The sequence below is a fragment of the Myotis daubentonii genome, chromosome 5 (genome assembly GCF_963259705.1).
Source record: "Myotis daubentonii chromosome 5, mMyoDau2.1, whole genome shotgun sequence".
Taxonomy (NCBI): Eukaryota; Metazoa; Chordata; class Mammalia; order Chiroptera; family Vespertilionidae; genus Myotis; species Myotis daubentonii.
In genome coordinates, this window is record NC_081844.1 from 72,549,142 (window position 1) to 72,577,091 (window position 27,950).

General features: G+C 38.7%; 1 protein-coding gene and 1 pseudogene across 1 annotated transcript; both read left to right on the top strand.

Annotated features, from left to right (window-relative positions):
• Positions 1-15,329: 15,329 nt before the first annotated feature.
• IL2 (interleukin 2) lies at positions 15,330-20,971 on the top strand. Its single transcript, XM_059695325.1, has 4 exons — positions 15,330-15,476; positions 15,567-15,626; positions 18,382-18,516; positions 20,799-20,971. Exons 1-4 carry the CDS (start codon positions 15,330-15,332, stop codon positions 20,907-20,909), a joined length of 453 nt encoding a protein of 150 aa, XP_059551308.1. The 3' UTR covers positions 20,910-20,971.
• A 1,263-nt stretch (positions 20,972-22,234) lies between these two features.
• On the top strand, positions 22,235-23,611 carry LOC132236143 (dnaJ homolog subfamily A member 1-like; annotated as a pseudogene).
• Positions 23,612-27,950: the final 4,339 nt, after the last annotated feature.

A 27,950-nucleotide genomic window follows, 5' to 3' on the forward strand; every position in this document is an offset into this window, starting at 1 on the left:
TTTGTTGTTTATCTAAAATGCAATGTTAACTGGGGATTCTGACTTTTATTTGTTAAATCTGGCATCCCTGTACTCACTCCACGTGGACCACGCACAGATGTGTTACTTCTCAGAACACCCGGCTGTAGCTATTGTAACTCTTACTAGTAGTTCCTTAAAAGCACCTAGTGTTTGTTCAGTGCTCTGGCCTAGACAAACACAGCTGGTCCTCCTGAAGATGACATAAACCTGTTAAATATACAACTAGTTATTGAATAGACCATTGATGGCGAACCTATGACACGCGTGTCAGAGGTGACACGTGAACTCATTTTTTTTGGTTGATTTTTCTTTGTTAAATGGCATTTAAATATATAAAATAAATATCAAAAATATAAGTCTTTGTTTTACTATGGTTGCAAATATAAAAAAATTTCTATATGTGACACGGCACCAGAGTTAAGTTAGGGTTTTTCAAAATGCTGACATGCCAAGCTCAAAAGGTTCGCCATCACTGGAATAGACTGTGGTCATCACAACTAAGCATCAGATGTCATGAGGTGCAGACCTACTTGTGCCCTGTAACTGGTCAGAGAAGTTTTCTTTGCAAGAAATGACACTTGAACTTGGATGCACGTGCCAAAGATGTGTACTTGGGGTACATGAAACTCAAAATGTCCAAAACTGAACTCAGTACCTCTCATCTTTTCCCCAAAAACTGTCTTTGTATTAAGTCCTTAAACTTTGGTTAAAAGGAACTCCCCTGGGCTGCCCATGTCAGAAACCTGGGAGTCATTCTGAGCACACTCACAACATCAATTCAATGATCCAGCTTTGCCGGTTTTATCTTCTCCCGCTGCCCTCACCCTCTTTAATAGCTTCCTAACCAGTGGATATGTGCTAATTCTGTTCTCTTTAAACCTCTATTTTACGCTTGAACTAGGAAAAGTTATTATACTTCCCTGTTTAAAACATTTCAGTGACTTCCTTTAACTTGGCAAACAGGGTCTTCATAAATTGGTTCTGATGCACCTACCACGTCTTGCCTCCACATTTATATTCTAGTAACATGTACTTCTTGCAGTTTCCGGCACAGGACATGATGTTCCACATATCTCTGCTGTTATTCCATCTATCACCTCTCCCTGGTATTCTCTGCCCTCCTTACTCAACTCTTACTGCTCTCCAAGGCTTCTCTACTGTCATCTCTCCCAGGAAGTCTTCCCACGGCTGAGGTAAGTGCTGTACGTGGACAGACCATGCCAGACGCCTGTTGTACGTGGACAGACCATGCCAGACGCCTGCTGTACGTGGCCAGACCATGCACTGGCCCTGATGGGGAAGCCTCGAAGTGTCTGATACCTATTCTGAGAGAGGCTTGTTGATCTGCGTCATCACAATGTTAACACAGGATGCACCACCATGGTTAAAGTTGATGGCACCATCAGATGAGACAGTCATCATTGCACCAGCCCTCACCCAGCATTCATGTGCGCTCCACCTAACCTGGTACTATGTCTAACAGAGATAAGGATGGGCCAACCTGCTCTGAGCCACACTCCTGGGGAGTCTGAATTCAGAACACTCAGCACTACAACCAGCAGACAACGGTTTGGACAGAAACCAAGAGATGGCAAGTGGGGGCAGGAAACAGACACCATAGTAGGGTGGAAGCCATGAGTAAACAAGCAGCCAGGAAATTAAGTTCAGTTCATTGTTAGCAACAGGAGCCACCACAGCACAGTGAGCCACAGCCTTCTGCAGGTGGAGCTTACTCTACTACAAACAGCGACAACTGCTCCTGAGAGAAGTGCCAGCTACTTCAGGGAGCAGTGTACCCGAGTGAGCTGTCCATGCCTGTCCTGGTGTTGACTTTCTACTTGTATTATCACTTCTCTGTATGAGTGTCCAGTTTCAATCAAAAATGAAAATGTGTATCATTTTCCCTCAAATTCTAATTGTGAAAAACCATTAGCCAGTTCCCTAGACTCAGAAATATAGAGTAATTTTCTACCTCTCTTGGCCTTAGAATAGAACCACTGGGGTCTATAAGGCGAGGGGGTTGTTCCACAGCAAGATTTTAGAAGTAGGCTCAGGAGGAAGTTCATGTAGGGGAGAGTGATGCTCCGTTTAACAGAGAAGAGAATGGAACTGAAGGCAACAGTAGACAATTACCTCTTACGTATTGCCTTGGTTCCAAGTAGCTCTGGGATTCCAAGGAGGCTTAACTATTTTTGAGTCACCAGCAGGGCTTCAATCTTTTCTCAGTTGACAGAACTGGCCGGGGAATGGTGGAGAGGTGAAAAGTAGGTCTCCAGTCTTACCCTTTTCTGCATCTGGCTCCTAGATGCTATGGGAGCAGAGCAGGACTTTATGAAGGTCAAAGTGAAGTTCCCTTGCTATAGTCTTTTTTCCTTCTACTGCAGCCTCTTCTCACCCACTGTCCAGTAAGCTATAGAGATGACAAGAGAGAAGATAAAGAAGTTGAAGCAAAGTAGGGAACAACTCTTGAAGCTCAGGCAAAGTTCTCTCCATCATCTGCAGAGCTTGCCAACCCTAAAGTAACAAGAGCAGAGGAGGAAAGGGAGATTCAATGAATCTCTTACACCTCTCGCAGACACTCTGAAGAAGTTACAAGAATAAGAATATGTAGTCTATTTATCATGGGTCATGAAAAACCAGGTCAACCGCAGCTTCCTGCAGTCTCAATTGCAATTCAATTCTCCAAACCAATGGATGCCTCTGGACAGGAACCCCAGGAAGCTGAGCTGAAAACCACAAGGTAACATGGAGCCATGGGTAGTACATGGTCTCCCAAGTTCAGGAGAGCTGCCACAAGTAGGTACTCCTACAGGGTGGGTGGGGTAGCTGGATTGGGCACATGTACATCCTTATGCCCATCACCACCTATAAATTCATTTCTAGCTTCTGGAAGAAAACAAATTACTCTTCATTGAACTGCATATGCTTACATACTTTACACAGTTTGCAGGATGCGGTTGACACTGTGTTTGTTTTACCCAGACCCCTTCTCCATAGTCACCTACTATCCTTCTCCCTTCTTCCTCCTTAAAATATAAACTCAATGTCTGGAATTACAGCAGCTATTTTGTCACCATGAGGTGACAGATATACTATATAAATTAGGCTGAGAATCACAGACATTAACCTTGACACTATCAAGCCACTAAGCCAATACAAGCAAGTACATATACCCAGTTTCCTTATATGACTCAAATAAAATCTTATTTGTGTAAGCACTATATGTGAGTTATGTTAATTTCAACTTTAAAGGATACAGGAAATCCAGCTAGCTTTATTAAATTATTAAAGTGTTGTTGTGAACAACGACTTGAGCCAAAACTGAAATAACAAATGCATATCTTGGTCAAACAATATTTTTGCCAATATCTACTCATATATGCAATATAATTTTCACTCTAAGATTTTAGGTATAGGAGAGCACAGGGAAAAGCTTAGCTGGTATTGGGAGAAGAGGTATTCATTTGTATATAAATGCACAATGGAATAGGCTTGGCTATAGAGGAGAATGGAGCTCCAACATCCATTCTATCTCAGAAGATCAGTGTAAGCCAATAATGATAAGACTATCTCCCTTGGAACTGGCTAATAAGGGGATGGGCAGACCTAAGCCAGTTTGGGTCAAGGACTTAAGTTTCTTGAAAAAGGAACTAGTTTCACTCTCTCCTGCTGGATATGAACAGGGAAGTACTTTTTTTTTCTTCTAATTACTGCTGGTAGCCATATTATGATCCTGAAAGTAACAAGTCTTAGCAGGAAGCTGACTCTGTGGCAGCAGAGATTATGTCCTTAATGGCATCTCTAAGCTGCTGAATCAGTTGGCTCTGGAATCTATCCTACTGTTAAATTTCCTAGTATCCTATGTAATACAAGCCTAATATGCTAAGTGTCCAGTCATCCAGTCGACCATTCAACCATCGAAGTGTAATATGCTAATGATATGCTAAGGCTGCTCAACCACTTGCTATGATGTGCACTGACCACCAGGGGGCAGTCACAGTCGCTATGATGTACACTGACTACCAGGGGGCAGATGCTCCAACCAGTAGGTTAGCTTGCTGCTGGGTCCAGCCAATCAGGACTGAGCGAGATGGGCCGGACACACCCTGGAGCCCTCCTGCAGGCCCTCCCCTGCTGGCCAACCTCTCAGGTCCCTCCCTGACCCCAATCATGCACCAGTGGGGTCCCTTGGCCTGGCCTGCACCCTCTCGCAATCTGGGACCCCTCGGGGGATGTTGGAGAGCTGGTTTCGGCCTAATCCCACAGGCCAGGCTGAGGTACCCCCTGGTGCATGAATTTGTACACTGGGCCTCTAGTATGAAATAAATGCCCTTGGTGTCCAGGTCAATTTGAAGCAGAGCTTCTATTAATTATGGCTGGGGGTATCCTATTTGACAGAGAATTTGGTATCTGAAACTGAAATGCTACAAATTTCAGACAGATCCTAAAACACAATATGAAATTTGTTAAGCGGAGAAAGTGAAACCAATGTCAACGGACACCCTGCTATTATTGCTGGTTGGTAAGTTCTAGAAATGTGTTGGGGAAACAGTTGATAAAACTGTTTTACCTTGGGGAACAGACATATGCCTACTAAAGGCATAACATTTGGAGAAATAACAGGAAAAATTAGGAATGTTGGAATGAACCACCTGCTTCTTGTTTACTAAAACCCTATAAGAAAGTGATAAGCTAGAACTAAAGGTGGCCCATCCGACAGCATAAAAGAAAGAAAATAGAGATCTTTCCCAGAGGCCCTTTCTGTCTATGGCCTATAGTATAAATTTGTTGCGCGTTCAATAATTTTGAGCCTGGAAGGTTGGAGACAAACAGATAAACCAAAATAACACCACAGATTTATACCCCAGAAAGGAGAAAGAGGAGTGGAGTGTGCATATCCATAGCAAAGGTTTGAGAGGCTCCCAGAAACTCTAGTCAGAATGATAGATGAAGATTTTTCCTTGTCAGAGCCAGTATGTAAAGACTAGGAGAGGTGTGATTATTTCTTTAAATATGCAGACACCAATGCAAAGCTACAAGGAGCACAACGATTCAGAGAAATATGACAAAACTGAAGAAAAAAATAAATCTCAAGTAACCAACCCTAAATAAATGGAGATCCATGTAGTTTCTGAATAAGAATTCAATTAAAGTAGTTCAATGAACTACAAAAGAACACAGGTGCCTCAATGAAATCAGAAAATAATACATGAACAAAATGAGAATACCAATAGATATGAACCATAAAAAAGAAATCAGACAAAAATTCAAGAGCTCAAGAATTTAATAACTGAACTGAAAAATTCAACAGAGAGCTTCAGCAGAAGAAAGAATCAGAAAACTTAAGAGGAGTCATTTGGAATTATTCAGTCAGAGGAAAAAAATGAAAAAAAAATAATGAAAAAGAGTGAAGAAAATCTAAGGGACGTATGGGTATCATCAAATGAATCAATATGTGCATTACAGAGTATAAGAAAAAGATGGGAAAAAGGGACAGAACGCTTATTTAAAGAAATAATGAAGGAATTATCTCAACACAATAAAGGCCATATATACTAATAGCAAAAAACTGAAATCTTTTCCTCTAAGAGTACTTACAAAACAAGGATGTTCACTCTTGCTACTTCTATTCAACATAATACTAAAAGTCCTAGCCTGAGAGATTAGGCAAGGAAAAGAAATAAAAGCCATCCATTCTGGATTAGAAAACTGTGGTACATCTACACGATGGAATACTATGCTGCTGTAAAAAGGAAGGAACTCTTACCATTTGCAACGTCATGGATGGAACTGGAGAGCATTATGCTAAGTGAAATAAGCCAGTCAATAAAGGAAAAATACCACATGATCTCACTCATTCATGGACAATAGAGACCATTATAAACTTTTGAACAATAATAGATACAGAGGCAGAGCTGCCTCAAACAGATTGTCAAACTGCAGCGGGAAGGCCGGGGAGGGTTGGGGGGCAGGAGGTAGGGGGGTAAGAGATCAACTAAAGGACTTGTATGCATGCATATAAACATAACCAATGGACATAAGACACGGGGTGATAGGGGAGGCTAGGGGACTGTCTAGGGCGGGGGGATAAAATGGATACATATGTAATACCCTTTGTAATACTTTAAGCAATAAAAAAAAAATAAAAAAAAGAAATAAAAAAAAAGAAATAAAAGCCATTCAAATAATAAAAGAAAAAGTACAATCATCTCTCTTTGAAGATGACATGACCTATAGAAAACCCTAAAGACTCCACACATAACTGTTAGAACTATTAAATAAATAAGTAAAGCTGGAGAATACAAAATCAACATACACAAATCAGTTGAATTTCTATATACTATGAGTGAGCTATCTGAAAAAAAAATTTTAAATGATCCCATTCAAAGTAGTATCAAAACAAATAAAATATTTAGGAATAAACAACCAAAGAGATGAAAGACTCATATACTGAAAAACTACAAACCATTGGTAAAAGAAATTAAAGAAGACACAAATAAATGTAAAGACATCCAATGTTCATGAATTGGAAGACTTGATATTAATTAATATCCATACCACCCAAAGCAATTTTGCAGATTCAATGTTATCCCCATCAAAAAGTTTTTAAAAAAATAGAAAAAAAAAACCACCTAAAATTCATTTGGGACTTTTTGGTCAAAGCAAACAAAGAAGAATAAAGCTGGAGTCATCACACTGCCTGGTTTCAAAATAAATTACAAAGCTACAGTAATTAAAACTATATGATATTGGTATTAAAACAGACATATGGCCAAGTGGAACAGAATAGAGACCCCAGAAATAAACTCATGCATATACAGTCAACTAATTTTCAACAAAGGCACAAGAATATACAATGGGGATAGGATCTCTTCAACAAAGTCTGTAGGGAAAAATTGGAGCTCCACATGAAAAATAATGAAACTGGACCATCATCTCACACCAGACACAAAAATCAACTCATATGGATTGAATACATAGAATATAAAACCTGAAACTGTAAAACTCCTAGAAGAAAAGTTTCTTGACACTGATTTCTCGGATGTGACACCAATCACACAGACAACAAAAGCAAAAATCTACAAGGGAGACTGTATCAAAACTAAAAAGATTTTGCATAGCCCTGGCCGATGTGGCTCAGTTGATTTGGCATCATCCCAAGCATCGAAAGGTTGCTAATTCAATTCCAGGCCAGGGCACACACCCAGGTTTCTGGCTCGATCCCCAGCAGGGGTCTTGCGGAAGACAGCTGATTGGTGTTCTGCTCTTACATCAGTGTTTCTCTCTGTGTGTCCTTCTTCCTTCCTCTCTCTCTAAAAATCAATAAAAATTCTTTAAAAATTTAAAAATATATCTTAAAAGATAGGAATCTCAGAGGGAATGGGGGAGGGAGGCAGGAAGAGAGTAACCAAGAACTTATATGCATATATGCATAACCCCTGGACACAGACAATAGTACGGTGAAGGCCTGGATTGGGAGGGAAAGGGGAGCAGGGTGGAGGAGATCAATTAGGAGAAAAAGAGGGACATCTGTAATACTTTCAATAATAAAATAAAGTTTTCTAAAAAGATAATGGCTGTTTCTGTGACTGATCTTTCATAGAATCTCTAACTCTATCTTTTGTGCCATGGGTTTGTGGTTTCATCTCTGTTTTTTCCATCTTAGATCTCACACTGACTTGAAATTGGGGAAAGAACTGGTTTTTCTCAGAGAGTTAATCTCTCTGAGGTTAAACACTGGAGTGGAGAAAATGGGTTTACTCCCAAGCTCACTAATACCAACCCCCCACCCCAGCCCTCCAGCTTTTAACGCATGCAGGTTAAATACGCAATTCTTAGAGAGAAAGATAGTTTCATTTGGGGACTTTGCTTATTTCAGTGCAGCCAGAAACCAAAAGTATACTGCTTATCTTTCAACCACAACTGTGAAGCTAGAAAGAAATATTAACAGCTTTGAGATATAATTTACATATAAATGTACAAGTTAGTGGTTTTTACCATATTCGCAAAGTTGTACAACCATCATCACCATCAAACTTTAGAACATTTTCATCACTCAGTAAGCAATCCATGCCTATTAGCAGTCACTCTGCATTCTCCCTAATCCCAGCCCCTGGAAACCATGCTTTCTGACATGATGGATTTGTTTTTTCTGAACATTTCATAAATGGGGGTCAAACAATATTTGGCCTTCTGTGATCAGGCTCCTGAAATTAGCATAATATTTTCAAGGTTCATCTGTGTTGTAGAATGCATCAGTACTTCAGTACTTTTACCACCAAATAATATTCCACTGTATGGACATACCACATTTATTTATCCACCCATCAGTTGATGGGATTTGTGTTGCTTTCACTTTTTGCCTATTTTGATTAATGCTGCTGCAAACATTTGTGTACATGCATTTGTGTAGCTATGTTTTCATTTCTATTGGGTATATACTTAGGAATGGAATTGCTGGGTCTATATAGTACTCAATTTTTAATGTTTTGAAAAACTGCCAAACTGTTTTCCAAAGCAGCTATTCCATTATTTTACATTTCCATCAATGATGCATCATGGGTCCAATTTCTTGACAACCTTGCCAATACTTGTTATTGTCTTTTTTATTTTAGTTATCCTAATGGGTCTGAGGAGGCACCTCATTGTAGTTTTGGTTTGATTTTCCCTGATGATTAATGATAACGAGCATCTTTTTATGTGCTTTCTGGTCATGTGTACATCTTTTTGGAGAAATGTCCATTCAAATCATTTGGCCTTTTTTTTCATTTGGCCATTTTTAAATTGGGCTGTCATTTTGTTGTTGAGTTGCATTATACATTCTGGATACAAATAACTTGCAAGGTGCATACTTTGTAAATATTTTCTGCCATTCTGTGGGTTATCTTTCACTTTCATTAGGTGTCCTTTGAAGCATGTAAGTTCTAAATTTTTATGAAGTCCAATTAATTTTTTTCTTTTTGTTAATTTTGCTTTTAGTGACATATTTAAGAAACCATTGTCTAATTCAAAGTTTAAAAATATGTACTCCTATGTTTTATTCTAAGTCTTGTAATTTAAACTCTAGAATTTAGGTCTATGATTCATTTTGAGTTTATGTTTGTATGGTGTGAAGTAGGAGGGTGTCTAATTTCATTCTTTTGCATGTAGATAGTCAATTTTTTCAGCACCACCTGCTGAAAGACTATTCTTCTTCCATTGAAGTGTCTTGGCACCCTTGTCAAAAATCAATTGACCATAAATGTAAGGGTTTATATCTAGACTCTCAACTCTATTCCGTTGATCTATGTTTACAGTTATGCCAGCAGAAGCTTGAAAATTTTACCCTTAGCAATTAACTGCCTACTCATTTCCTTGTATTCACTGTCTTATATGAAAGCATCCTTCTATATGCCTGTTCTACAGATCAAATAGGTCAAGTTTGGCGGTGAAAAATAGCAGAATATGACACCTCAAAATATGCCTCTTTGGTACAAGGATTATATCTTGAGTTGACTATTTTGAGAAACTTCAGATAGGAGAAGCTCTGAAAAAAGAATAATAAGTTAACCCTTTAATAAGGGAAACTTACATTTATAAAGGAAATTTATATTAAAGAGGGGGCCTGTATCAGGAAGAGAGCTATTGGAGACAACTTTGTCACCTGAAAAATCTTATCTGCAGGGTAGTTTACCAAGCATTTCCTCTTTCACTTTCCCATGAACTGCCTTTCCCCCTTTGAAGGGACAGACCCCTATCCCTTTCCTTAGCTGAGGACGGTGTATAAGTCTCAATGGTCTGGCTGACTTTAAGTCTCAATCTTTATGGAGTTCTGTAGGTAGGTAGGTATGTTATTAAAAGTGTTCATTTTTTCACCTATTAATCTCTCTTTTATTATAGCTTTGGGGGGAAGGGGTTGATCTCAGCCAAGCACCTAAAAAGGTAGAGTGAAAATGGACAGGATCCCCTTAGATGGGACTGACCTGTTATGGAATAACATTTGTTACACCTTACATCTAGAATGATACAGAATGATTAAAAATTATTTGGTCAGCCCTGGCCGGCTTGGCTCAGTGGATAGAGTGTCAACCTGCGGACTGAAGGGTCCCAGGTTCGATTCCAGCCGAGGGCACATGCCTGGGCCAGTTCGATCCTCAGTAGAGGGTGTGCAGGAGGCAGCGGATCAATGATTCTCTCTCATCATTGATGTTTCTATCTATCTTTCCTTCTCCCTTCCTCTCTGAAATCAATAAAGAAATATATTTCTAAAAAGTTATTTTAAAATTTATTTGGTCAATTAATTAGGTGTTTTTTTCTCCCTGAGTTTAATCTGGGCAATGCTGGCATGGTAAAGTTTCCACCTGTCTTCTTTTCAACCTTAAATTAGGCACGTTGGTAAACATGGATGATATCAGGAAATTATGCAAAGCAAATGTTATCATTTAAAAAAAATATTTTAAATGGAAAGGGGGAAAGTGTAGCATATCAGAAACAGGTCAAGAAGGCATTCATTCAAAGTTGAGAGTTTAGTGTTGTGAGCTTTCATTTAAGCTACATATCTGATTTGTCATTCATAAAATCCAGTGAAGTCCATCCATCAGTTTAGAAATGAAAAAAAGAAAAGAAAAAACAGGCTTAGGGAAGATAAGTAATTTGTTAAAAGTCCCATAGCCAGTGAGTGATAAATAGGGCTCGCACCCAGGTCTAATTCCCAATTCCAAAGGTGGACCTGGGAATATTATCATAACCACCAATCAGTATACTTTTCACCATGTGCTCTTTTTTTTCTCCCTTGTGCCCCCTCCCCTGTTTAATAATGTGGGAACTATGTTGGCAGTAGAGAAAAAGGCTCATACCAGTGATAGGGAGTGTAAGGTTGTTCTTAACTTTCTGAATAAGCATCAAAAACCTTAAAATGTTCCTATTCTCTGGCCCAGTAATTCCACATCTAGGATTTTAATGTAAGAGGAGAATCAGAAACTTGCACAAATATTTATGTGTAAAAGATATTAGTGAATTACAGTACTATTCATATTTGTCAATGATTGGAATTAATGTAAATTCCAATCAATGAATAAAGTCACACAACAGAATTCTTCAACTGTTAAAACTAATGTTTTAGAAGAATACTTAATATGAGATATTTCTAACACATCATTAAGCTTTTTCACAGAAAAAAAGACTAGATGGACCTGGGAAACAAGCTCCCGGCTGAATTCTCTCAAGATGGTACAGAAATCACCCAACACTGTGTCCTAATGTTAAAGGGAGAGAACTTACCATGAAAACCCAAGAGGCCTACAGAGAAATTGATAAGAGATGCATTATTAATAGAGGCATCCAGCTCCAGACCTAGTTAAAGTTCTACAAAGTTGTGGAAGGGGATTGGGAAGAAGAATCTTGCAGGAAGCAGAGTCCTGGGAAGTCAGCTTTGATGGACAGTGCATGCGACTCACTGACCAGCTTTTTGACAGACAACTCCAGGGACAGGCTTTCCTTTTCACAGAACTCGGGCTGCTCTTGAGTCAAAGAGGCTGAGTCACAAATGATGCTAATAAGCAACTAAAATAACTTCTTAGTGAACAGAAAAAAAACATTATTTTCAAAGGGGAAGTAGGGATATGACGCTGGGTAGTTAGCAGTCTATTGCTGACTCTGTCACCACTACAGACAGAAAGGCCAGCTCATGTGTCAGACACGTTAAAAAGTGAAAGTATCTACATCATCTGGGAGCTTTCTCCGCAAATATTTCAAGAAAGAAATAAGGCCAACCTCCATAATGGTACCAGTTATGCAATAATAATATTTCTACAGAGTCCCATAAATGTCTCCACATTGACCCATTCTCTAATGGAAATAGCTGGAAAAATATAAGTATCAAGACTGAGTACATCAAAGGCATCATTGGAAAAGCCCCCACACGGAGAAATGTGTGGGCCCAAATTCTTCCACTCTGGAAGGGTAAAAGCCTGAGCTGATGATGCTGGGATAAGACACTGAAATCTTTAGAGAAGCGAAACAAGATCACTAAATAGCCTTTCCCTTAGAAGTAATGCTAACTTTGTGGTTTTGGTTTGAAAGGCACAAAGAGGTATTTTGCATTTTTTAATAATAAAAAGAAAAAATCATGATAATTTGTCTCTAACCCATGTCTTCTCTTCTAAAAAAATAAAAATCATGTGCCTCTAATCTGGCTTTCCTTCATTATTTTCCACCTGAGGAACTGTAATTGTTTAAATTTTACTAAGATGTTTTCTATTCTTCCAATATTGCCTAATGCCTGAATAAACAGCACCATTTCTCTGTTCTTTGCAAGTGCACTTGTTAAGTGTTCCTTAGAGCAGCAGTCACCAACCGGTGGTCTGCGGACCACTGGTGGTCCATGAGGTCCGAAAGGTTGGTGACCACTGCCTTAGAGGGCCTAACCTTGCTTGCCTCCCCACCCCCGAATCCTAAAGCAGGGGTGGGGAACATCTGGCCTGAGGGCCGTATAAGGCCTGCAAAATTATTTGGTCTGGCCCTGCCATGGAATTAAGGTTAAGTTAATTAAAGGTTTGGCCAAATATAGCAGGCTAATTTTTTAAGTTGATAATTTTATATGGCCCTCAAATCTATATATATAAAAGCCTAAGCGACTGTTACGACCGAACGACCAGATGCTATGACATGCACTGACCACCAGGGGGAAGGTGCTCAACACAGGAGTTGCCCCCTGGTGGTCAGTGAGCTCCCACAGCCAACCTCTCACAGCCAGCCAACCTCCTGCAGTCCCTCCCCATGGCCGGCAAGCCCTGTCCACCCTGGCCCCGATCAGGACTGGGTGAGACAGCCCTGATAGGTCCTGATCACTGGCCAGGCCTAGGGATCCCACCCGTGCACGAATTTCGTGCACCGGGCCTCTAGTGATGTTATAAATATCCAAATGGCCCTTGGCAGAAAAAAGTTCCCCACCCCTAAAGTTACATGGCCACAGTTTGGTCATGTGGTCAAAACCCAGTTTAAAGCCTGTTTCTTCTTTAAAATTCTTTCCATCCACTTCTCTTGAGACCTCAATGGCCTTTCACCCAGGATTACACTTATCTATGAGAGTGTCTGCCCTCAGGTTCTTTCAGAAAGAATACAAATGGTAAGAGAGTGGACTTTGGAGTCAGAATGTTCTGGTTTCAAATCCTCATTCTACCCCTTCCTGCAGTAAGGGCTAAATGACCCAGAAGAAGTTATTTAACTTCTCTGAGCTCTAGTTTTCTAATCTGCAAAATAGAAAGCCTCACTCACCAGGTTCATTGTAAGGTTCAACTAGACTGCTGCTGGCACACTGAGCTTCTTCTTTCCCCTCTGTGGGCATTGTAAGTGCTAGATAAAGACTAGACATATAATAAGTATGGTAGTAGAAATGGAGGAGTTAGCTCTAGCCAGTGTGGCTCAGTTGGTTGGGTGTCATCTCATGCACTGAAGGGATGCCAGTTCGATTCCTGGTCAGAGCACATGCCCATGTAGCAGGCTCAGTCCGCAGTAGAGGGTTAGGGTGCATGCAGGAGGCAGCCAATTGATGTTATGCTCTCACATCAATGTTTCTCTCTCTCTCACACTCTGCCTTTCTCTCTCCTACAAAAACCAATTTTTTAAAAACACTTTTTAAAAAATGGAGGACTTACTTTCTCTTTGAGAAAGGAGAGAACTGTATCATGGATTCTCCCCAGTTGAAATTAGAAGTCTAGACCTATCCCATCCTTCAGACAGTACATTACACTGAATATCCTAAAAAATACTGATTTTACTTCATAATGATTATGTTACAGGAACTTTAGAGGATAAATGAAAATCTAGTAGAGGTGAAAACATAAAACTAGAAACATATGGATCAGTTTACATAAGATACATGTAAAGTCTATTATAAAACTAGCATCTGTACTTTTGAATGAAAACCCTTTTCTGTATTTATCTGTCACAGTTGTTTGTAATAGTTTATTCATTTTTTCATAAAGATGCTCCAGGAATGATCGTGAATATTCCTCTTAACAACTTCTGTTACTGAGTTCTGGCTGCTGCTGTATTACAAGCATCACCTTGTAATAAATGAGCCCAGGTACCCCTACTCCACGGACTGCTTTCACTCCACACAGCACACACACAAACACACCCACCCCACATTTCCTCCTAGGTTACTTACTACCATGCCTTCCTCAACCCAGCCACACTGAATGGGCCAGTACTGTACAGGGGATGCTGGCCAGATCCTAGTATCTTTCTCCTGAAGAAAGTGCAATGGCATGCAAAAATCTGTCAGCAAGCTTCCTTCAGACAGACAAACTTGGGATCCCTATTGTTATGCTTTTATTTTCTGTCTCATATTGAAAGAAATATAAGCAATGTGTGTGTGTGAGAGAGGGGGGGGGGAATACACATGGTGGGGGAGGGAGGATTTAATAGCTCAAGTGGTCCCTGAGAAACCAAGAGGAAGAAAAGCATTCTTGGGTGTGGCAACATTGCAACTCTTGTTATATTCCTTTGATGCCCAGCAAAAATAAATTTGCCACGCATACGCGCGCACACACACACACACGTCAGTACCCTTGGATGTGTTTTGAATGTTTATTTATTGAACACTGTATGTTTTTTAAAAGTACAACAGGTAGTAGGAGATTTAAGAAGATACAAAAAGCATGTTCAAATTAAAACAGCAGAAAACAGTATCTCAAGATCAATGACCATGATATGTATCCTAATCTTAGTATTTCTCTAGCTTTATAAGAAGTAATCTATCATGTTGTACGCATTAGCTCAGGCATTGTGTAGATAAAAAGGCCAAACCATCCTGAAACAGGAAACCAATATTCTTCCTGTCTAATCAACAAATCTAAACATTTATTCTTTTCAACTATTTGCTCCAGCTCTCGTCCACCACAACAGGGTGAGCCACATGTTCAGCATCATTTTACAACAAAGAGAACATTTTCATGAGCCACTTTTGTCTCCCCGCCCCCTTAATGAAAGAGGAGGAAAAACTGTTTCATACAGAAGGCGTGAGGCATATGCATTGGAACTGCCACAGAAGTGTGGGCTAATGTAACCAAGAGGGATTTCACCTACATCCATTCAGTCAGCTCACGGGGGTTTAAAGAAATTCCAAAGAGTCATCAGAAGAGGAAAAATAAAGGTAATGCTTTTTGCCACACAGGTAAAGTCTTTGAAAATATGTGTAATATGTAAAATATTTTGACACCCCCATGATATTTTTCCAGAATTAACAGTATAAATTGCTCCTTCTGCTCAAGAGCTCTCTATCAGCTCTCTTATCACTACTCGCATCAACCTCACCTCCTGCCACAATGTACAAGATGCACTTCTTGTCCTGTATTGCACTAACTCTCGCATTCATCGCAGACGGTGCACCTACCTCGAGCTCCAGCCAGGAAACACAGCAGCAGTTGGAGCACCTGATACTGGATATGCAGCAGCTTCTGAGTAGAGTCAGCGTATGTATATCCTTTGCTTGCTAAAATGACTCCCTTTAACTTTTCTGCCTGGAGTGCACTTTGTAATAACAGTCTGTTGTGTTTTCTCAGAATTACAAGAACTCCAAGCTCCCCATGATGCTCACGTTTAAGTTTTACATGCCCAGGAATGTAAGTACAACTTTCTAAGTTCATTTTGTGTTTTATTAAGATGCAAAGTAAAACGGAAATTAGCACACTGATTGTATTAATGGCATCTCACCTGAGAAAAAGTATTAGTAACTTCAATATTTTTTAAATATATATATCCAGGTTTGATAATGGGGCTTTTGTAAAATGGCTTTGCCTATATATTTTTTAGATGTTCTTGTTTGTGTTTGGAGGGAAAGGGATTGGGAAGAAAAGAAAATAATATTTCATTGCTGGGACAGTTTTAAAACAAGGTTATGTGAATTTACTGCTTCATTTGAAAATGTAAAACTCTACAGATATCGATTATGTACTTTTACCATGAAAATTACTGAAACTGACATCAGAGCAGCCCTCTTTAAAATAAATCCTGTGTCCTAGGAGAAATCTCTAAGAGTCTGCCTTTGAGAGGCAACATAGCACTAATCCATAGCACAGACCTGAGGGCCAGATCTGAACTGAAATCTCAGCTCTACCATGTCCTAGGTTTTGTGAACTTGGGCAGTTACCAGGCTCTCTTTGTGACTGTTTCTTGTCTACATCTGTGAATAACTGTACATACTTCATATAGTTCTGTGAGGATTAATACGTAAATGTAAAGGACTCCTACAAGTATCTGGCGTATGGTGAGCACCATACAAGCATTTGCTGTTACTAGTAGTAAATAGTAAAGACAAAATTCTCCCTGGGGAGTATAAAGTACAATTGTGGACTTACACATCTTTTATGCCAATAGGCCTAGAGACTTATGCTAGATGATTTATTTTCCAAGTTTAAAAGCTCCATTTGGTTGTTTTGGGATTCAGGTAGCTAGATAAGCATAGATCATCCAGGCCCCTACTGCTAAGAGAGGACTGCTAACAGCTACGTGGGTCAACAGAGAACAGGCAAAACCAGTGCTGGGAAAAGCCTCGGGGGGTGGGGGGGGCGGGTGAGAATGGGATTTAAAGGATCATAGATGTAATTCCATTGATCTGCCTCTTACTGCCTCTTCAAGTTATGCTTCAAGCTACTCTTTTAAAAGATGAAAAGGAAATAACTTAGTGATCTCCTCCAGCTGAATCAGAGACACATACCTCTTACCTCTAGCAACTTAAAGACTCTAGACCAGCAGTTCTCAACCTGTGGGTCACGACCCCTTTGGCGGTCAAATGACCCTTTCACAGGGGTCGCCTAAGACCATCCTGCATATCAGATATTTACATTACGATTCATAACAGTAGCAACATTACAGTTATGAAGTAGCAACAAAAATAATTTTATGGTTGGGTCCCAACGTGAGGAACTGTATTTAAAGGGCCAGAAGGTTGAGAACCACTGCTCTAGACCAGTGGTTGGCAAACTCCATTAGTCAACAGAGCCAAATATCAACAGTACTTCTTCAAAATAGACTCGCCCAGGCCAAAAACTGACTTCTGCGCATGGGCCACGAAGTTTCAATCTCACTGTAGGCGGCCCGCACGTAGTATTTTGTTGAAGAGCCACACTCAATGGGCCAAAGAGCCGCATGTGGCTCACGAGCCACAGTTTGCCAACCACGGCTCTAGACTTTTCTAAGGGGACTAACTCCAAGTTACCCATGCCGAAAACTCCAGCCTTGAACTTGTAGAACCTGCAGTAGCAAGTTGAGAGGCCAGCAGGTGAAAATGTCTTAAGACCTGTGTGGTACAGTGCTACCTCTCCCTCTGAAGATTGTTAGAAACATGAGATGGGTGCATAGTTAAGAGGATGGTAGATTCTTTGAAATCTAACAGTTTCTAAATGACAACTCAAGATCTATTTGAAACCAAAGTGATGTGATAAACTCCATTCACTTGTTCATTTTACAACCATTCCATGTTTCTAAAAGATTTCAGAAAATGATAAAAACATTTAATTCAAAGGATTCTGGGTTAATGCTATAAAGATAAAACTGAAATTTAATCCTGGCTCCTCCTGGTCATGTGGCCTTGGGAGAACACAAAATCTGAGATTTACTTTCCTTATTTGTAACATGGAGATAACTCTGCATTTCCTATCTCAAAGGGTGGCTGTGAGACTTAAATGGACTTATTTAGGAGAAAACACTTTGAAATTATAATGTACCATAGAAGTGTGAAATACTATCATGTGTATATGTCTAAATCAGAAGGCCCATTCAAAAATACTTCAAATATTGCAATGTTTTATTTGGTTGGTACAAATCATTTTTAAAAATGCTTAATGTACTTATTATAGAAAAGTAAACAATTAAGATTCAGTTATATGTGACTTGCTATTTTGAAAGCCAATCTTATACAGTGTTACAATGGCTAATGTATAAAATGTTGGCCTGTGACCGATGGCATCCGAGAGCTCCTTCTGTCCTAACATTCCATGATTCTCAACTCTTGAACCATGAAACACTAGAATCATAGACTGTGACCCATACTTCCACATTCCTACTCTGGTCCTAATAATTCAGCCTATATCTGTGACTTACAATTAGGTGCAGAAATGTTGCCTGTTTGCAAAACCAAACTAAGTTGAAATTAATGATTATTTGTTAACTAACAATTAATTCTAATCGTGGGTAGCTGAACTCTAGTTTTTTCCAGTCTTATCATGTAAACTCTATTGGTCCAGCTTGACAGTAATGCTGAGAACAGAGAGTGGTAAAAACCACGTCCTGCTACTCTTAATAAAATAAATTTGAGGTTATGTTCTGATTGACTTTGAGTCAAAGCAAACTAACCTAATAACATTTTTATTATTCCAGGCCACAGAATTGAAACATCTGCAGTGTCTAATAGAAGAACGTGAACCTCTGGAGAAAGTGCTAAAGTTAGAGAAAAGCTTGAGCAATATCACGGAATTAATGAGCAATGTCAATGTACTCGTTCAGAACCTGAAGGTAAGGCAATACTTCACTTGCTCATCTGGAAAGAAAATACATGGAAGGGAGGGGCATTTTAGAGTAGTACAGCGTTTTTGGTGTTTGTGAAGTGCTCATACATTTTAAGTCCACTGTGAGCATGAATCATTTGTGTGTTAGGTGATACACTGTGGAGCTGGGAAGAATAAGGTATACGGGTAAGAGCCAGAAGGTTTCCACCCACCATCCACACAGGGACAAGCCCGTGGCCCTGCAGCCACCCCTCACATTAACACAACACTGAGAGTAGGAGAAAACACTGAACTGAATGTCACAGAAAGCACAGTTTTCATTATATATTTTGTTAATTCCTTCAGGCCATTTTCCAGAATTACCAACACTGATTATCTAAAAGGCCTTTTAAATGGGGTTTCCCTACCACTGGTAGAAGGACCTAGAGACTGGTCTAAAAATCAGCAACCATTAAAATAGCCAATGAATTAGATAATTAACTCCTTATTTCGAGGCAATACTTTCAAAACCTTAAGTATTTTTAAACACAGAGGAAGCATGAAATATACAAGGGACTCAGGTGATGTAAAAGAGATTCATGTCTCTTTTTTTTTTCATCCAATCTGCCAAAGTACAAAAGTCATGAGTTAATAGGTATCCTAAATAAACAGTGTAATTTTAATGATAGTAGAACCAAGGTCCTAAAAAATCTTAACTCTAGTTGTTTCCGAACAGAAGTCATTAGTAGGCTGTTCCTTTCATTTAATTCTTTAAAAATACATTGAGAGCAATGTCATCTAGACATTGATAGACTGTTTCTCATCTATGTCAAAAGGTATGCTCTAAAATTTTTTACCAATATCAGAGAACTGACTCTAAGTTCTTGATGCAAAATTAAGAGAAAATTATGTGAAAATCAGAGACTCTGAGTTTCAAAAGCCTGATGTTTTAAAAATCTCACTCTCTAAGAGGTTATAATATTCAATTGTATGTAAAAAAGTATGTAACACTTCAACAGTTTATTTAAAGGGAATGAATACTTTATCTCATTTGGTTATGTTCCCAGGATAGGTATTACTTCAAAATTAAAAAGCCCTCTTTTATCTTACTATATATCAGAATATTTTCCTACTTTGTCAGCTAAAGGCAAAGGAAATTCATTTCCAAAAAGTCAGTCCACAAAACAAAACTTCCATTGTTTGAACTTTCAAAAGTTGGTCCTTTACTGATACTGAGGTGGGGGGAGGGGGGCGGGAGGGGGTAATGGCTATATATGAAACTATTTTTCACACAAATTACCCCCAAACAGAAGCTTGTCCTAACTTACTCTTGACTGGCTCTATCTCGTTTAGGGGTAAACATGAAGAGATTCATTTAAATAGAATAACAGGAGACTTGAGGTTTAAAAAATAAAGTATAATGTGTATATCACTGGTACTGCACACATGTAACCTATAGATATAGATTTACACGCAGAGGAAAGGAGGGTTAAAAACTTGATTTTGCATGCATTTAATGAAATATTTGTTTAGATCTGTTTTCATTTAAAATGCTTACTTGGCCCTAGCTGCTTTAGCTCAGGATATAGAGCGTCATCCACGAACTGAAGGATACCTGGTTCAATTCCAGTCAAGGGCATGTACCTCAGTTGCAAGCTCGATCCTGTGCAGAAGGCAACCAATTGATGTGTCTTTCTCATATCGATGTATCTCTCTCTGTCTCTTCTCCCACTCTCTCTAAAAATCAATGGGAAAATATCCACAAGTGAGGATTAACAACAAAAATATGCTTACCTGGCAGGTGTGGCTTAATGCTTAGAGCATCAGCCTAAGAACCAAAGGGTCATGGGTTTGATTCAGTCAAGAGCATGTATCTCCATTGCAGGTTCATTCCCTGGCCCCAGCTGGTGTATGTGTAGGAGGCAACTAATTGATGTCTCTCTCTCACATCAATGTTTCTCTCTCTCTCTCCTCGCACCCACCTCCCTTATACTTTCTTTAAAAATCAATGGAAAAACTATCCTTGGGTAAGGATTAACAACAAAAAAATGCTTATTGGTATATAATTCAAGGGGGAAAATATTGTGTTCCTTAAAATTGACAGGATTAACAACCTCAGCTTGTGTGTTACTATCACTTGGTGTCATAACATATAATTTCAGCATATCAATTTGATCATTTCAAGAAAATGAGATTAATATGTTTAACTCCTTGAAAATAAAGGCCATAAGCCTGTAATACATCAAGAATAATTATATCTAAGGTAAACCAACCTTAACTAAGAAAATAATTATAATTTTTGTGTTTTAGGGACCTGAAACGAGATTCAAATGTGACTATGATGATGAGACGGTGACCATCATAGAATTCCTGAACAAGTGGATTACCTTTTGTCAAAGAATCTTCTCAACACTGACTTAAGTGCTTCCCATTTAAAATGTATCAGGCTTTCTATTTATTTAAATATTTAAAAATTATATTTATTTTTTGATGTATGGTTTGTTACCTTTTGTAATTATTCTTCGTCTTCAGATGATAAATATGGATCTTTTAAGATTCTTTTTGTAAGCCCTAAGGGCTCTAAAATATAAATTATTTATCCCAAAGTATTTATTTTTATATTGAATTGTTAAATATAATGTATATGTGTAGTTCAATTCATAAAATTATTTAATAAAGGTGGTGAATAACAAGCACAGAATAATCACTAAAATATTTTCAAATTACTCCTGTGACCTCACAAGACAGCTAAGATGCCTACAAAAGTCACTCTTCTCCTAGAAGGTATGTGGAATAAGGAAATGGGCTTCTCAAAGCTCTTGCTTTCTCCTACCATGACCTGATCAGTTCCTTAGTTCTAGTCTAAGAAAACCTCATCAAATTATATGATTTTCTATCTCCATAAACAAGATGCTAACATAAACATTCTTGAAACTCTTCAGATAATTGATGTGTCTCTCCATCCATTTCCCAACATCTTACACATTTTTCTCTGCCCTCAGGAGTCTCCCGGCCTGTTGGCTTTCCACTGGGTCCTGCCACTGGGGAGCCCTGGTGGGTAGTGGGAGGGATAGAAGAGATTCCCGATTTTCCCCATGGAGTGGTTGTGCCTCTCAGCCAAGGCAGCTCTCTCCAGATTTTTTCCCTCTCGGTTCTGCTAACTTTTCTTTCCACTCCTCCCTTCAAGCAGGCGTGGTGCACTTCTGTTACCAGCTCCAAGTACTGTACTCTTCCTCATAGTTTCCCTGTACCCTAGCTTGGTAAATCATCTCTTTATGAGACCGTCCTTGAATTATTCCGAGTATGCTGTTTCCTGACGCAGACACAGTAATTGTACCAGAAAAAGCACCATGAAATAAACTCTCACATAGGCTCCTGGATCAGGATTGTTCATATAGTAAAGGACCACAATGAAAGTATGACATGGGAAATCTATGGAATGCAATAGCATCCTAATTATCATCAATGGTAGCATAGAATGAAATGCAGGAGGGCAAGGTGTTGAGAGATCCAAGGCCATGACATTTAATTGTTACAGCAACAATAGTTATGAAAATTGCGATTATTACCTAGATTCTTTTCATGGTCTAGACACAGAAGAAAGGGAAAAAATTAAAGTTATGAATATACACTTAAAAACATCCAAGGAAGTCCTCATTGGCAGTTTTTAAATATTCCATTTCTAGAGCAATGTGTTCTTTCCAGCTCCTCCATACCTGCCTCGGCCCACTCACCAGCTGTCAAAAATGGTAAAAGAAACCACTTACTATGATGTTTTGGAGGTCAAACCCAATGCTACCCAGGAAGAACTGAAAGATTTACAGCCCGGCTGGCATGGCGCAGTAGTTGAGTGTTGACCTATGAATAAGGAGGTCACAGTTTGATTCCAGCTCAGGGTATACGCCTGGTTTGCGGGCTTGATCCCCAGTGTGGACGGTACAGAAGGCAGACAATCAATGCTTCTCTCAAATCATTATTTCTATCTCTTTCTCTCCCTGTCCCTCCCTCTCTGAAATCATGAAAAATATATTTTTAAAAAAGAAAAGAAAAAGGTTTACAGGTAGCTGGCCTTGAAGTACCACCTGATAAGAATCCAAATGAAGGAGAGAAGTTTAAACAGATTTCTCAAGCTTATGAAGTGCTTTCTGATGCAAAGAAAAGGGAATTATGTGACAGAGGAGGAGAACAAGCAGTTAAAGGAAGGTGGAGCAGGTGGTGGTTTTGGCTCTCTCATGGACATCTTTATATGTTTTTGTTGTTTGTTTGTTTGGTTTTGGAGGAGGAGGAAGGTAGAGAGAGAAAGGAGAGGTAAAAACGTTGTCATCAGCTCTCAATAACCTTAGATTTATATAATGGTGCAACAGGAAAACTAGCTCTGCAAAAGGATGTGATTTGTGACGTGTAGGCTGAGATGATAAGAAAGGAACAGTAGAGTGCTGTCTCAACTGCTGAGGTACTGGAATATAAATAAGAAATCACCATATAGAACCTGGAATGGTTCAGCAAATTCAGTCTGCGTGCATGGAGTACCAGGGCCATGGGGAATGGATCAGTTCTAAAGATGGATACAAAAGCTGCAATGGAAGGAAGACAGTTCGAGAGAAGAAGATTCTGTAAGTTCTTAATGATAAAGGCATGAAAGATGGCCAGAAGATAACATTCCATGGTGAAGAAGATCAAGAACCAAGACTGGAGCCAGGAGATATCATTGTTTTAGATCAAAAAGACCATGCTGTTTTTATGCAACAAGGAGACCTTTTCATGTGTATGGACGTACAGCTGGTTGAAGCATTGTGTGGCTTCTAAAAGCCAATAGCTATTCCTGACAACTGAACCATAGTCATCACCCTTCATCCAGGTCAGACTGTCAAGCATGAAGATATCAAATGTGTGTTAAATGAAGGCATGCAAATTCATCATAGACCACATGAAAAGGGTCACCTAATCATCAAATTTAAGGTAAACTTTCCTGAGAATGGCTTTCTCTCTCCTGATAAACTCTCTTTGCTGGAAAAACTCCTACCTAAAAGGAAGTAGAAGAGATTGATGAAATGGACCAGGTAGAACTGGTGGACTTTGATCCAAGTCAAGAAAGACAGTACCATTACAATGGAGAAGCATAAAAGGATGATGACATCATCCTAGAGGTGGTGTTCAGTGTCAGATTTTTTTAAAATATATATTTCATTGATTTTTTACAGAGAGGAAGGGAGAGGGATAGAGAGTTAGAAACATCGATGAGAGAGAAACATCGATCAGCTGCCTCCTGTACACTCCCCACTGGGGATGTGCCCGCAACCAAGGTACATGCCCTTGACTGGAATCAAACCTGGGACCCTTCAGTCCGCAGGCCAGCGCTCTATTCACTGAGCCAAACCGGTTAGGGCAGTGTCAGATTTCTTAATGAGGCCAGTGAATCTCACTCACTGCTGGCATTTTATTTACTGTAGTGAATGAGTGAAGGACTGTAATTGTAATATACTCACTACTTGTTTTAATATGCAACTATAGTAGTGTTTTAAAAGTTAAATGAAGAATAAACTCAAATACAAAAAAATAGTCCACTTCTACAGTGGTAATAGGGTATACATGGCAGAGGGCGGAGGCTGATGTAAGATCTACAAAAATGCAGTTAGACCCTCCAGGCCTCTCCTACTAAGGGTGGGAAGGAGTGAGGCCCTAAGATATAGGATGCAGACACAAAGAATACTCATTTGCCCCTTTTCTTTTCTTTAGTTGTGTCTCTTCTGAGGAAAAAAAATTCCTCTCCTTAAAAGCATTCCAATGACTCACAAATTGAGGGCAATTTTCCCCAGAACTCACCTTTACCAGCTTTCATTGCCTCCAGGCCTAAAATGGGACTTGTTAAGATCTCAACATTGCTGAGGAATACAGTGTTTAGCCAATGGGGGTGGAAAATAAGTCATATTTGGACTGATTTAACTGAGATTAATGAAACTCCCTAGGATTCAGAATTTAATGAGAACTTGCAAATGGCATTAATAGTTGAGTAAATGCTTAGACTCCCAAGTAGCCTCTTTCAATGATGTTGAAGCACCAGAGCCTCCCCATAGAAGACTCCCCAGGGAGAGGCTGTGTTGGGATAGGTGAGTACTGCAGTCTTCTCATCTTGCCCAGGAAGACACTGAGAAATGCACAGGTAAGGGGGACCCCAGCGCCACCAGAGTTCTGTGGTGGGTTTCTTCTTTAGGACTAGAAGTGACAGAGGGTGCTCCTCTGGTGCCACTGAAACCACTACCCAAAATCAAATATATCTGACAACTATTATAACACAAGGAGTGACAGAGCAGAAAATTGTATTTAAAGTCAGTTTATAGGATGTATCAGGATCAAACTATTTCTAAAGAGTAAATTCTTATCCTTCCTGTTTACTTAGTATTTTTTCTCCTTTCTCACATCAAAGAAACTATCAATTCCAGCTCATTCTCAAAGAAAAAAAAACTTGCATTTATAACTCACAGTGATCCTTCATTAACTGTTATAAAGTCTGACAATTCCTATCAATCCTCATCAATATTTTCAAAGCATTTTTACGTATTTCACATATACATTACAATCAAATTATTTTTCACAAGATTTATCTAAGGCTCTCTTAAAATAATGCTCACATCATTTCATGTGCAAAATAAAATTATCTAAAAATACCTCCCAATTTAAAGTCTAAATTTCTATAACAGATGAAATGTCTGTTTTATCCTGTATAGGCACTGCCTTAATACATGGTGAACACAACTATATTTTTTATTAAAAAGTTCAGAATATTGTTTTCTAACAATTTTTAATACCATGGCACAGATAAGAAAATGGAATTACTGAACTTGGGGGTAAAAACAGGCTGCCTAAGCCGAGATCTGACTGTCCAGGGCTCTGTCTGTCCCTGGCCCCACACAGACTCCTCAAACTTTGAAGGGACTCAACACTAAAATCTCCATTCATAATCCATCACTCATGCCAATAATTTAACTATGAAATATTCTTGCTAAAATTTTGAACTGGACTTTGAAAGCCTCTAGATTTAACTATTGGATTCAGGAAATACAAAGGACAAAAGACCATGTTAAATGACATCACGGAAATGTAGGCGACAAAAATGAATTTGTGGGATACTTCAAACAAAAACCCATTTTTCAAGAACCAAATTAAGAGAAAAAAAATGTGAGGAAACATATAAATTACTAGATACTTAGCGAAAGTACAAATTTTAATATATGTAATTTTTATCTTGGTTCTAACATTCTACAATTTATGAGATAATGGGAGAATTACTATTAATTTTTCAGATGTGCTAACTGAATTGTGGCTATACATATGTGTGCATTAAAGAGTCCTCACATTTTACAGATACAAATCACAGTATCTTCAGAAGAAATAATATGTCTGATATTTGTTCTAACATAAACCAATTTGGGAAGGTATATATCAAACAAGATTGCCATTTTTTAATAATTATTGAGTTTGGTGATAGGTACTAGTACATGGGGATTCATTTACTATTCTACTTTTATATGTTTGCAAATTTCCATAAGTAAACAAAAACAATGTTGTGGTGTGGCATTTGAATGTATGTCATTTCCCTGCACAAAATCCTTCAAGAACTCCCTTCTGCCTCCCAAAATGAGGAAAAATGCTAGATTCAATTCTCAACTTCTCCAGCAAGAGTTCTATATACTCTAGCCTCAAAGACTGACATTTCCCCTCTAATCTTTGCTTTATTACGTCCTTACAAATTTTAACTATTCTTCAATGCTTGCTCAGGTAACAGAACCTTAGAACTAAAAAGGACTTCAATTTAGATGCAACTAGTTTAGTGGTTTTTGAACAACGTTAGAAGTTTAGAAGTCTGAATTTAGTAGTTTACTTTTCTTCAAGCAAAACATCTTATGCAACCCAATACATAATAGATAAAAGAAGATAGGCATTGCTGCTTCGATGAAGGGTAGCTTACAGCCCTTTCTATTAAGCCTCCACCCCTGAAAAATAATGATGTAGTATCGATTTCATCCTCGCAATAAATGAAAAACTGAGCTAAGAGAGATTAAGTAACTTCTAACAGTCATAAAGGCCAATGGGTTTCAAGCCATCTCCTGTCCTTTCCACTAAATGACAGCCTTCTACTAAATGCCATCTCCTTCATCCTTACATAATCTCCCTTGATACCCCTCTCTAGATATGATCTTTTCTAAACCAAAACAGTACAAATAACTGAGTAGACATAACACATAGAGACACTCTGTGACTATATGTTGAATAAATAAGGGATACTTACTAGACTGTCTGTAAAAACAGTTGGGTATATTCACTTTTCCTTATTCTTAAAACTAAATTTCTTGAGAAAATAAATTGTCTTTTACTGATTTTCATGGCAGTGTCTAACACAGGGCCTTTACTATTTAGGCAAAACTTTCAGAGGCAAGTATTAACCACTTGGTATTCTTCCTCATTTCTTAAGAGTCAATCTAAAGCAAAATACCCATAAATGTGAAGAGCCAAGAGAAGGTGAAACATCTTGTATTTTCAAAAGCAAGTTAACTATCAAAAAATAATAGAAATAAAGGCTGGAAATCAGTTGTGGAAGGAAATAATTCAGAAAAGAGACTGAAAATATTTAAAAAGAAAATACTAATTTGGAGGAATAACCAATAAATACCATCTAATTCATGAAAATGGAAATTATTAATAGTATATTTATGTTGATCCACATGAAACTGCCCATATTTGACCTCTTTAACCTATCAAAAAATGGCAGTTTTACATGGTTCAACCTTATAGTAGTAAGTATAGAATCTAGTCTACTGAAAGACATGTATATCTTTCCAGAATGACTTCAATGTTCATCAACTAAACTCTGCCAAAAACCCTACATCAACTTCCTAAGAGATTATCACAGTTCCTATAGGGTGGCATGAAGCTTACCCTATGTAATAAAAAGCTGATATGCAAACTGTCCCCTCAGGAGTTCAACCATCTGCTATGACACGTGCTGACCACCAGAGGATGGTGCAGAATGAAGGAATGCTCTGGCAGGTAGCTGGGGGAAGGAAGGCCCCAATCAGTCCTAATTGCCAGCCAGGCCTAGGGACCCTACCCATGCACATATTTCATGCACTGGGCCTCTAGTAAATTTGATAAAGATTCAAGCTAAGAGGAATAAAGTCTGAGAAATAATAATGTTTAATTAATTCACCTGTGACTGAAACTAAGGAATAAACTGAAGAGGCTAAAGTATGAAATAAATGCATAGCTTCACTAAAGATACATATTCTAACTCAAGAATAATTAAACTTTCCCTTCTCATCTAAGCATTGTAATTATATAAACAAATATAAAGCTAAACAATCTTTTATTGATCTTATTATAAAGAATTAATTCACATTTGAATGGATCTTATAGGACACTTGAAAATGAGCAATCTTATTTAAAGCATTTATGATAATCTTCTAT

Coding starts and splice junctions, on each gene's coding strand:
- IL2 (XM_059695325.1), top strand. CDS start 15,330: ATGTACAAGATGCACTTCTTGTCCTGTATTGCACTAACTCTCGCATTC. Junction 15,627..18,381: donor AGTTTTACATGCCCAGGAAT/GTAAGTACAACT, acceptor TTATTATTCCAG/GCCACAGAATTGAAACATCT. Junction 18,517..20,798: donor TACTCGTTCAGAACCTGAAG/GTAAGGCAATAC, acceptor TTTGTGTTTTAG/GGACCTGAAACGAGATTCAA.